General features: G+C 39.6%; 1 protein-coding gene across 1 annotated transcript in view; it reads right to left on the bottom strand.

Annotated features, from left to right (window-relative positions):
* Window positions 1-9902, bottom strand: part of LOC126281357 (cytochrome P450 4C1-like) — a 36682-nt gene extending 26780 nt beyond the window's left edge. Inside the window, exon 1 of the mRNA XM_049980266.1 lies at window positions 9681-9902. Coding sequence (XP_049836223.1) covers window positions 9681-9843 — 163 coding nt within the window. The 5' untranslated portion in view covers window positions 9844-9902. The remainder of the gene's footprint in view (window positions 1-9680) is intronic.
* Window positions 9903-12895: the final 2993 nt, after the last annotated feature.

Here is a 12895-nt window from a genome sequence, read left to right as displayed (position 1 = left end):
ATCTGTTATTCCCTCCTGTTCTCAAATGTATTGTAGTAATCAGCATACCTTACCGTTCTATGAGTCTTTCCAAACGTGTGTCTGTTTTCATGTTTATCTTATGAGTCTATGGTCGCCACCAATTCAAAAGTTGCTCAACGCCGTTAACCTTAGTACAGTCTCCCTATTTTTTGATAAAAATTATGTAATTAAATTTTCGGTGTCTTTACTCCTTGCCAAGTCCATTCTATGCTTGGTTTCTTCTGATATAATGACGTGTGAAGGGCAGACCTACTGACGCTTACGACCAATTCTATTAATGTAAGTTGTTGCTAATTTTATTATCACTCCCAAAGATGCAAACTAAAGTACTGCTCCTTACTTTAAGTCTTAATTTTGTGTTAAAATTTGCTATTTGTCACCTGATAATGAAATCTTAAGATCAGTACAGGAAGTACGTTTTTACGGAAAAGCACTGGAAAAAAATTCGTCTAAGTGCATTGCATAAAGTCATGAAAATATTTTTCTTATCTCATTAATATATGGCTGTGTTGCAGTACTGTTACGGCAGTGCAGATATAATTAATTAACATACGATTACTTAAATGAGGTCACCCTAGCTTTCAGCTCTTACTGTTTTTATTTTACAACTGTAAAAGCATCTAGAAAACATTACACTACGTATTCAGAACCATTCATAACGGCAGAGGTTGAAAATAACGGTACATACGTAAGGTTCTTTTATTTAGGACACTTCACTGATCCCCATACACCTAGATTGAGCCTCAGTATTGGCTTTCTTATATTTTCTTCCTTCCCTATCGCATTCAGACTGCTGGCACTCCATGCCCCGAATCGTAGAACGTTATCCTTTCCTTGGCTATTCATTCTTTTTGTGTTGATCACCTCCCCCTTCGCAGTCTTCTCCTGTAGACCCGAAACGGGGACTAGTTCGGAATCTTTCGCCATTGGAGAGATCATCATTTCACTTTTTTCAAATACTGTCTCCATGTCCTGTTCTCACACATTATGTGTCTGTAATGCAGTGGCTTCCATTGCCTTCTGCATCCTCATGCCGTTTATGATTGCTGATTCGTCCGCCTCCAGGGCGGTTTGCCATCGAATGTGGTACCGAGAACGTTTGGTTACTAATCAAAGACAGTACCCCTAGAGCATGTGTCTGCCACTGCACTGGCAATAAAGTCATGTCTGGCAAAGAGAAGTCCACTGGTATAAAATATGGATCTTAATCTGTGGAAGAAATTTTTGAGAATGTATGTTTTGAGCATAGCATTGCATTGTAGTAAAACAAGGACTTAGGAAAACTGGAAAAGAGGCAAATCGAATCATTTGAGATGTGGTCCTGCAATACATTGTTGAAAATTTGGTGGACTGGCAAGGTAAGGAATGAGGAGAGTCTGTGGAGAATTGGCTAGAAAAGGAGTGTATGGGAAATACTGTCAGAAGAAGGGACAATATGGTAGGAGATCTGTTATGACATCCACGAATAACTTACACGGTATTAGAGAGATCAGTAGAGGGTAGAAGAAAACAAAGATGCGTATACGTCCAGCGAGTAACTGCGAAAGTAGGTCGCAAGTGATACTCTGAGATGTAGATGTTTGGACAGGAGAGGAATCGTGGTGGGCCGTATCAAAGCAGTCAGAAGAGTGATTACTTAAAAAAACGGCTTTCAGTAAGGCTTAAATTATAATGGTTTTTCCCCAGACATACAAACAGCCAAAATTAGGTCGAATTTCGGCTAGTTTTACGTCACCTTCCTGCACAGCTATACAAGATTTCATAGCTCGTCCATGTTGTCGACCATCCTTTACTGTGGTGAGTTAGTGGTGACACAGAGCTGAATGATTACAAGTCCAATGACGGGAGAAATTAAATTAGCTTCATATTTGGCTGAGACAGGCAGGAATAGTTGTGACATAAAATTCGTGAACACTCGTCACTAGTGGCAATAACTTAGGGTAAGTTGATAACTTCCTAGTAATACCTCCCAGTGTTGATGGTGATCAGTAGATCTGATAAGGATTTTACCCTCGACCGCCCTCGGTGATTGTAGGCAAGCAGTCTGTTTGCTTACATGAGTTTCTTTCTGTTCATTTCACTGAATGCTATCAAAACCACTGTACAAAACACTATAGTTTACAAGGACTGATGTAAGTCCACGATGTGATGTCAATCCATTTCTAGAGCTTTAAATGAAGTTTGAAAAAGGCACCACCTTGACCAGTGCTTGTAGCAATGCAACTAACGGTCACCCATCTCTTTCTAATTACAGATTTGTTCAGGTTTCCATGGTCACTATTTGACGTTTCTCCTCTTTGTTTTTGAATCGGAATCTTCGTCCAGCCTATTCTACTTGATCTTCGCGATGTTTCGCCAACATCAATGGCGGCAATGTCAAGGGTTCACAATCCATTCCATTTAGTCTACCACCAGCAAAAGAGTGTTCATCTTCAACAATATCTATCTCTTGCGCTGGATAAATGTGAGAAATTTACTAAATAAACGTCGGCCCAAGATCCCAAGACGAAAACCAACGGGTAATACCTCTTCCCCACTTATTCGTTAAATAAATTTCTTCTATCAAATGGAGAGGCCAAAATACGGTTCTTTAGGCATCCCTTGCCAGTTAAATGAATTAAAAGTAAGACAAAGTTGTCGCTCGGGTCCTGGACGAGCCAACCTGACCCGATCGACCGCCGAGTCACTCCCAACCAATAACGTCGTTGGGTGCAGTATGGCCGGGCATGTGGTCAGCACATGGCCCTCCCAGTCCTTGACATTTGAAACGCTTCAACATGGCTCAGTCGCTCCTCAGCTGGCCTCACAAGACTGAGTGCACTCTGTCCCAGTCCTCCAACCAAAACAAAAGCAGGCCTACGTGGCAGTACCGGGAATCGAATCCGGATTCCCCGCCAGGCACTCAGCGGCACTGACATCTCGGCTATGGAGGCGGACATTAAAATGAATACAAATCTACATCTTGTGATAACAATACACTGATAAAATGCAAAAGGTGATGGTGGAGCTGTGATTTTTTTCTGCGCAATATTGGAGTTAAGGTATTCAGTCCAAAGACTGGTTTTCTGCAGCTCTCAGTGCTATTCCACCCTGTGCAAGCTTCTGCAAGCCTCTTCAACTCCGAAGAACCTACATCTTTCTGCATCTGCTAATTGTATCCATCTCTTGGTCCCCTCTACAATTTTTATCACGCACCCTTTTCACCAGGACTAAATTCGTGATCCCTTGACGTCTCAGAATGTGTCCTGTGAACCGATCCCTCCTTTTAGTTAAGCTCTACCATAAAATTTCCTGTCTCCATTGTTATATTCAGTACTACCACAATAATTGCGTGATGTACCAATATACAGGGTGATTCAAGAAGATATGCAAATATTTTGATGTATTATTCTACGAGTAAAAAATGGTTCAAATGGCTCTGAGCACTATGGGACTCAACTGCTGTGGTCATCAGTCCCCTAGAACTTAGAACTACTTAAACCTAACTAACCTAAGGACATCACACACATCCATGCCCGAGGCAGGATTCGAACCTGCGACTGTAGCAGTCGCACGGTTCCGGACTGCGCGCCTAGAACCGCGAGACCACCGCGGCCGGCTTCTACGAGTAAAACTAAAAAAAAAAAAAGTTTATATAACCATAGGTCTGCAAATTTTTAGTTACGGAGTTAGGCTAATAAATGATTTTGCCTAAAATTTAGCAACTTCCTAATACGAAGCCATCGCAAAACAGCACGAGGTTAAAGTATAGCACGATTTCCGTTTATTTCGTTGCTATTGGTCTGGTGAATCTTGTAAAACATGTTCCAGGCGTGTATCTGCAGTACTTTTCCAGAACGTCGAGAGAACGAAAGGTGTAATTTCGTAAAATTTTTAATTTTGGAAAACTGATGGTAATAACGTTAACTAAAAATAACAATGTCGTGTGACTAGGGCCTCCCCTCGGGTAGACCGTTCGCCCGGTGCAAGTCTTTCGATTTGACTCCACTTCCGCAACTTGCGCGTCAATGGGGATAAAATGATGATGATTAGGACAACACAACACCCAGTCCCTGACCGGAGAAAATCTCCGACCCAGCCGGGGGCGGACATAGAGTTAACTGAAACTGTATGAATGTGTCTGATAATTTGCCTTTATTAATACCATAGCACAGCACACGTAAGTCCATGTTAAACACGAAACATACCAAGTTCAGTGTTAAGGAAGATGTAATTTAATATATTTCACTTTCAGATTTTCTGACGGTTGTGAGATAACATCCCAGGCAGTAAGGCCTGGTCACAAAGTTCTAGTATAAGATTTCATCTGCAGAAGATTATGCTTCTTATCTTACATTGGTATTCAAGACGAAACCACGATCTGGAGTTCCGGGTTTTATTATTTCACATTGAACGGATCTACGAAGCATTATCTAATGCTATGAGTACATGAGTTTTAACGAAAGTGCAATATCTGTGATAATTCAAGAGAGTGACAATTAATTATATAATCCTGTAACCACCCTGAGTACTGAGTTAGTTTGCTGATTGCTGATCAGCTTCGGGTTAAATTAAATTACATTACAATGATCATAGTGTTATTAGAGTTGTTTCTCTTTTGCTCTAACGTCACTTTATTAAAATCTATCAAGTGTATATGAATTAAATTCACCATCTGTGACATAGTCGCGTATACGAACAGTGATCCAATACTGTCAAATGTTTTTATTCCAGTCTGATGTTGTACTGATTATATGTTTTGAAGATTCCATTGTGGCCTTATCACCTTTGGACATGGTGTAGAAAAGATCGGAGGATGGTCATTAGGGACTGAAACCGGCCATCGTCAAAAGAATTGATACCGTGATCAAAGACTGGAATAAAAAGCATTTTTAAATTAAATTAAATTACATTCTAGGAGTCCCACTGTGTCAGCGTGCCGGCCGCGCTGGCCGTGCGGTTCTAGGTGCTCCAGCCCGGAACCACGCGCCTGCTACGGTCGCAGGTTTTAATCCTGCCTCGGGCATGGTGTGTGTGATGTCCGTAGGTTAGTTATGTTTAAGTAGTTAAAAGTTCTAGGGGACTGATGACCTCAGATGTTAAGTCCCATAGCGCTCAGAGCAATTTGATTTTGTGGCAGCGTAGCAGCATGCGTCAGGAAGGCATAGTGTTATTAATAGCGGCATCTTACCTTGCCGTGGTCGCAAGTTAAAAACATTGGTGGTTGCTACGAATGAATGGAAGAGGGAAGGGTCTAAGCAACTTTTCGATGGCCCTTGTCAGGTACCGGGCCCTCAGGGTGCTGGCCACATAAACGGCAACAATGTACGTCACCACCACCACCAGCAACATGACCAATGTTTGGTGATTTCTCAGTCACGCTCAGTTCGGCCCTCGAAAGTGGGGCTCCGGTCAGTGTCTGCCAGCAAATCGTGTGCTGGTCACATTATATACAGTTCGGGTTGCTGACCTTCGCCTTCATCTTACGCTTAGGGAGATAAAAAATAAGCTTCAATATGTCATTTTCACTGACGAGTTATCTGAAGAACGTCTCAACTCTTCAGATTGGGAAGCGCTTTAGTAACATCATAACGTGTAATCTTCCGCGTAGTTAACGGGTTACTTGGCAAAAACGAAGGTTCAGCTGCAGTGAATTGTTCGAAGATGGTTGGCGGAGAAAATCCTATGAGTTAATTTATGAGACTTAAGCCTAAGCGATGATCGAGATTGATGAGTTAACTATGCTTTCCTCTTCTATAAGTTTACTTCTGTTTTCTTTTCTGCCCTACGATAAACACATTTCTTGGTGTCTAAATGTGAATTATTTTCAATCTGTACTGTAAGTTGGTTACATCAATCGGTACAATATATTAATGTTACGGTGTAATGAACGGACAATGGAGATAATTGTAGTTCCCTCGTAATGAATTTTCATTGATGAATTGCCTGGTCTGCTGTTTATTGTTCATACAGCTGGCATTAATATTGCCAGAGTGTTATGTAAACCCACATAGTACCACATCATTCTCACAGTCTTTATCTACTTTTATGCAACGAAAAGAGGCAAATTCAGTCTTCTTTATCCAAGATTCGTCAGACGTATTTAATTTCATGGTTGTGAACTCAAATGAGTAAGAGTCTAATACACGACTAAGGTGTGTTCCTAAGTTGGCATAACTTTGTATCTGGTCATTGTTACAGGCTTTTCTCTTTGGAAAGTAATCATCATAATTCTGGGTCATCCTTTAGAAAATCGTCACGACTCAGTCTTCTCTTTACTATAGAAATCAAGGGATGCAGAGAGTAAACACCTTCGTATAATTTGCTTAGGTAGACAATCACAATGAAACCAGTATTCCTTATCTTCCTTTACCCTTCAACATTTTCCTAGTCTTCGGCAGCCGGTGTTTCACACTTTGATTCATGATATTTATTGCTTATGAAACAGCTGTAAGTCGTCTTAAAAAGGTATTAGAACCGCAAATCCCTCTGTAAAATACTGAAGCATTTCTATAGTAACAGGTTCTTCAAACTGTTCGGTGATGTATTCTGTTATCTTCAGCAGGAGAAGAGCTTTCTGTGAGACCTCTCTACTACACGATTCCAATTACTAAGTCAGCACTGGAATTGATTGTGCGGCTAGATGCCCATCGATACACAATAAACAACCATTCTTACGTTTTCTTATTACAGTAAAATGTTCAGGAAAGTAAAGGCTATTTTGAACATTTGCATTGCGTAGCCCGATCTCACGTTAACTTCTTCCGTCCTAGGAACCAACGAAACAGACAATTTGGGAAGATCTCACAATTTAATATATGGGTAATGCGTGGTCATGAGTTTGTAGCATTTGTTTTTAATATAGATAGAACGACGAACAGAGAAAATTAATACAACAAGTTTTAAAATGTTTATGAAACACAGTTAAAATAACGCTAAATGAAGTCATAGATCCAGTTAACGAACATCTGAATATATGTTAGTTGCACAAAGTGACTGAATTCATAGAACTGAAATGAACAGAGAAGTAGAGCACTATTGGTGAGCTAAGAGAAATTTTCATGAGGAGCTTCAGATGTGTGTGAAAATAAAGGCGTACATCTGTGTGTACCACCAGCATTAATTTATGACAATGAATACGGGCACTAAAACAGTAAACAGATCAAAATCTGAGGATAATTTGACACGGAATGGAGAGATATGTATTAGAAATTACTAACAGTATTCCAATGAAAGTGCAATTGGAGATGTGATGGACGTGTAGCGAGGCTTACAGATAGAAGGTGATGAATGAAGTTACATGCCGAATTCCAAGAGACAAAAAAATACTGCCGCAAGCATATATATAGGAAGATGAATGAATGAAATTAGATAATATGCAGTAGTATTTTCCGTGCCTCTATCTAGGACAACATGATAGAAATCTAGTTTGAGAACTGGCATAGAAATGAATAAAGACGATGTGTAACTTTCAAAGAAAATCACAGAAAGGTTACAAGTTGAAATTAAACCTAATTTCAGAAAGAAATATTCTGTGATAAGCAGTAACAAAAAACATGGTAATGTTGAAAAGCGAGAGAGGAAGGCGTTAAAATACGTGAAAACTTGAAACACTGAAAAATTAACAACGGGCTCACTTATCATAAAGTGGAATTATGATTTATTATCTGAAATAAGTAGTAAAGTGTCTCCGATCTTTCTTTGCTTTGCAAGTTATTTTATGGTTCTTTTCATTCGACCCCAAATTTCTTAAAAAATATGACACTGTAGCCTCTATTTCTCATGTCTGAGACAAAGAATGTTATAAACAAATGCACAAAACTGAGAATAGGGATCTAGGTACTCAAATCTCAACAAATGTTAATAATATACAGAAGCGAACGTATAGATTTTAATTATTACGTTTTTGCTTGTTAGTTTCCATCACAGTTATGCGGTTCCACAATAATAATGTATGTTGTGGTATTTGTATCATTGTTTTGTCATCAGCGTATGGATTGTACTAAATGTCTGTTATTCAACGTTTAGCTGGCTAAACAGGCGTTAGCTGCCGGAGGCAAAATAAATAAACAAATAGTTAGTTCACACATTTACGTTTCTTTGGTTAATGAGGTGGGGCATGACCGCCTATATTTCTACAGAGTCAATATTTTGAAACAGATTGTACCTGCAGTCCTCTTCTGCAGAGGTGTCATGATACGTGAGTCAACAAATACAGCGCCTCCACTGACGAGTGTGAAGTTATTAATGGTACATGCGAGTGTAATGATATCTGAACCGTTACCATCTTTGCAGAAAATGGGTAAACACATCTGTCATCGTGTATACTACAAGAATTCTCTCGCTGAAATGTGCCAAAGCAGTAAACGAAGACTCACTGTTTTCAGTACTTGCTCTCACCAAAGTTTTCTTGTAACTTCTCACTTCAATTAGAAGACAATTCTAAACAGTTTCATTTTATTCACCAACGTCTATCATTACCGACTTACAATTCGATTTCATAGCTATTTTGTACATTTGAATGGTTGTTTTCTTTCACTTTCTACATTACGTTGTTTCTTTACAGTAAGTATCTTTGTTAAGAAATCGCTCTTTCGTAGCCTTGACTTTGTAGAATGCTTAACATATCGCAGAATTTAAACGGAATCGTTTCCTGTTCACGGGTATACCTACATAGCCCGCATCTGTGGTGTCCTATTCGACGGTTCTGTTTCATTCCAGTTTTGTATTCGTATTCACGCCATGTGTCATGAGTCTATAATAACCTATCATTCAAAAGTGATTTAGGACAATTAAAATATATTTAGCTTTAGATGAAAAAACCCTATTCAATTTTAGTTCCATTTGGTTTTTGCGAAGTCCATTATATGAACATTAGTCCTCTGTATGTATATAGTGCTCTAAAAATTGTGTCAATGAAAAATTTGTTGTTGTTTTCGGCAGACTCTTCCAACGTAAACAGCTGCCACTTCTGTTAATACTTCTAATCTTCCCCATTAGAGTGCAGTTATTTATTTTATGTTCCAATTTTTGTATTAAAATTACCAAATTTTATAATGAAGTGCCCTTAGTGCTTTGTGGTAAACCAGGACTGAATTCTAGAGGACAGCAGGATACTCTTTTTCTTTGGAGTTTCCATTAATGCTTGAAATCGCTGCAGTGCTATCGTGGCAGTGCACATATCAGTATCTGTTTACATGACTCAGCTTTTTTCATAGATGATTAAATTTTAGATATAATTAAATGAGAAAGTCAAATACAGGTGCAAATGACATGTGAAACCTAAGAGAGCGAGAAAGAAGTCTTTTACTGTGTTTCCAGTTACGTATGTACCTCAGTGATTGGCTTTAATTGTTGCTGTCATTTCAGTTTTAATTTCGTCAATTACTTCAGCTGTGCTTAAGAGTTACGAACTGTGTTAATTCTAAGTTTTTGTTGGTACGACAGGCAGCGTGCCAGACTGGTTGATTGGCCAAAACGAAAAATTAGGGCATAAAATAAATAACGCTTGTGTAGTGGAGAATATGTGATATTAAAAGGAGACAGAGTGTACATGGGAGAAATAAGTGATTGTGGGATAAAGGACTCAAGACGATTCACTCCTACCTTTTCAACTGTGCGAACTGTACCACAGAGATAATGTAAATACAGTACTTACGTTGCCTATAGCGAAATCTTACCTTCTCGCGGTCGAAACGCCATTAAGTAGGTTGTTCCCACGAATGGAAGAAACAACGGTCCCGGCAGCTTCTCTATGGAGCGTACTAGACGCCAGTTCTTGAGGACGAAGGCCACAGAAACGGCGACCACGAAGGCCACCAGTACGAGCACGGCCAAAGCCATCTGGTGATGTGTCCGGAGCGACGAGTTCGGTATTCACAAGTAAGAGCTCCGTCGACTGTCTGCCAGTAAAACGTTTGCTTGTCGGTTTATCAATAGTTTGCGCCGCCGACCTTTGCCTCCCTCTTACGCACAGAGAGATAAAAAACAGAGGGGCCTCATGTAATCTTTTACCTATGAGTTATCTCCAGATATATAAATATGAGCGTCGATTATAATCTACTGCGTAGTTAATCGATTGCATGACAACGTCGACAGTTCATCCAGAGTGAGTAGTTCGAAACTTGCAGATGGGAAATGATACTGAGGCCTCTCTTTCAATAAAAGGCAACTTAGTCTGAAGAAGAATCCGCGTTTCCCTCTTCATTAAATTTACTAAAACCTTTAGTTTTAGTTTTGCAATAAATGTAAAAAATGGTTCAAATGACTCTGAGCACTATGGGACTTAACAGCTGAGGTCATCATTCCCCTAGAACTTTGAACTACTTAAACCTAACTAACCTAAGGACATCACACACCCATGCCCGAGGCAGGATTCGAACCTGCGACCGTAGCGGTCGCAATAAATGTGCTTCCACTGCTTATACAGAAAGTAAATTTCTTCACTCATACTTCACACAACAAATACAATATACCGAAGGTAGAGGAAATCGTTGTTATCGTTGTAGTGCTGTTTTATTTATTAGGAGTTTGGTAGTTGGCTGTTTACCTTCGTTACAGCTGATATTAATCCCTTCAAAGACTTATGCAAGGTGTAACGGGAATAAGATAGTTATTTTTATATGTGATCCCTTAATAAGTAAACACATCGGTGTGTGGTGTTTTTTCCGCCTCTAACAGCCTTTCCACAAACACATAGCGTAATATACTGCCTCATGTTTTCTGCACAGTCGTAACTGCAACGGTAACTGGATTACGCCTGCAGTATAAACTCATCATTTTGCGTCCATGTGTTCACACTTTAACACCTGACCTGCTGCCCAGGAAAAAATAAGGAGTAATGGCTTGCTCTTTGCAATGTACTCAGAGGTACTAACCAATCTAAAAGATACTTCTCCTAATAGTAGTTATTAGTCTGCATATGAGATAGCTACTGATGTAATATTGTTGAATAAACTGTCCTCAGTTACTTATAGAAATATGTGGACTTACATCCATTACACCCAGTATAAACGTAGAACAGTGTTACATCCTTTTTTCCACAGTCTGTATCCACTCACAATTTCAGTTTACTTTTTCCAACAGTCACCACACTGTCCAATATCACCATGATCGTGTACTCAAAAACCTGGAAAATTTAGAGTATAACTCACATCGACGGCGTGCTCATTAGCTGGACACAACGCTATATCTGCACATTTACTCTGATATTCCATTCCATTAATAATCACTAGTATCCTACATTATTGTTCATAAATTCGTCATGAAGCAGATTTGTCTTCTACAGAGTAAATCAAGAAACACATGCCATAAACACTCGGTTAATTAGTGTGCGTAAATCCTCACAGCTATCAAAAATGTTATTCTTTTTCTTTCTTTTTTTATCATCGATTACTTTGATTTATACTTTCATTCATAGTAGTAATGTACAGTAGTAAGCCTTCTGTAAAAGGAATTTTAATATTGAACTCTCCTTAAAAAGTCGAGTTTTAAACGCGTTTTTCATCGTTATTAATAGTAACAGGTTCACACGATGTTTCTGCACATTACTTGTTGTCTCTGATACATCGATAGAACAGCTTACTTTAAGAACTCTACTCAATTTCAGTTATGCTCAATTTCAGTTACTTCTGTGACATGAGAATGACTTTGATCATACAGTCACTACTGGACTTCATGTCCAACCCTCATCATGGGCTATGCGCTCTCCGAAAATCCGTATAGTATGATAATTAGATTCTCCTACTACATTACAAAATCGTGAAAGTGAAGCATATTTGGAAGCTTACGCCATTATCTAGCAGCAATGGTTTGAATTCACTCTCATGCATCCTATGGAAAACGACCCTAACCAATTCTGGTAGATCTTAGTATTAATCAGTCTTCGAAAGCAGGTTTGTAAGTCAATTACAATAGGATTATAATAATTTACAGTAGACATACTGAAACGAAACTAAAATTTAAAAATAAAGTCATAGAACCAGTCGATGATTACTTTTGGTGACTTCTAAATAGTATTTCGATGTTTCTGAAAAAAAAGGCATAGAATCAGTTTCAGTTTACGGTAGTCAGACATAGAATGTGAAGCGAATACTGCTCATAAATGGACGGATATTCAGTGGGACAATGAGAGATACTTGTTAAGTGAGACTCAGAGAAACGGGAAAACTAGCAAATGAGGTGGAAGTCGTTGGTAGGAATGTAGCGGACATGAAATGGAGATGGGCGAGACATGTAGTTAGTAAAATACACTGTGAAAAAGAAATTAAACCGTGTCGTTCTTGAAGCCATGTCATTTCCCCCACTGCAAAGCACAAGTGCGAATTTGGCGCAAACGTGCCTACAACCTTCTTCTGTAGCGGTGCAAAAGCGTGGCGCCCTGAAACGTCGCGCTCAGGCTCGGCGACACGTCAAACAGCAATGTGTCAAAACATGCGAGGAAATGACCGGATCTCATTAGTTCATGTGACGTATAAGATAGGTTAATGATGGAACGCTGGCACCAAATTTCACCACATTTCTTCCCAAATCTACGGTAGACGTGTCACACGATGGGAACGTTGATACAACTCCCCTTAACAACATCTCTTTGGGCTGTGTGTCGGAACCACGATATCCAGCGTGGTAATCAAACGGTTGTCTTACGTATGGCTGGTGAGAACACTTTCAGACGCACTGACGCTCAGAATCAACATAAAAAACTGTCTGGAAGTGGCATGAAGGGCATCAACGAAACTACTCCTTTCTTTGGGGCATTCATTTACACATGTTTCAAGGTCAAAAACGACAGTTTGCTCTGCTATATGCATCAGAACGCTGTTGTGGAGCCGGCCGGTGTGGCCGAGAGGTTCTAGGCGCTTTAGTCTGGAACTGCGCGCCCGCTACGGTCGCAGGT

This window comes from Schistocerca gregaria, chromosome 7 (assembly GCF_023897955.1).
Source record: "Schistocerca gregaria isolate iqSchGreg1 chromosome 7, iqSchGreg1.2, whole genome shotgun sequence".
NCBI lineage: Eukaryota > Metazoa > Arthropoda > Insecta > Orthoptera > Acrididae > Schistocerca > Schistocerca gregaria.
The sequence above is the reverse complement of the archived record's forward strand: the minus strand, read 5'-3'. Positions and strand labels throughout refer to the sequence as shown.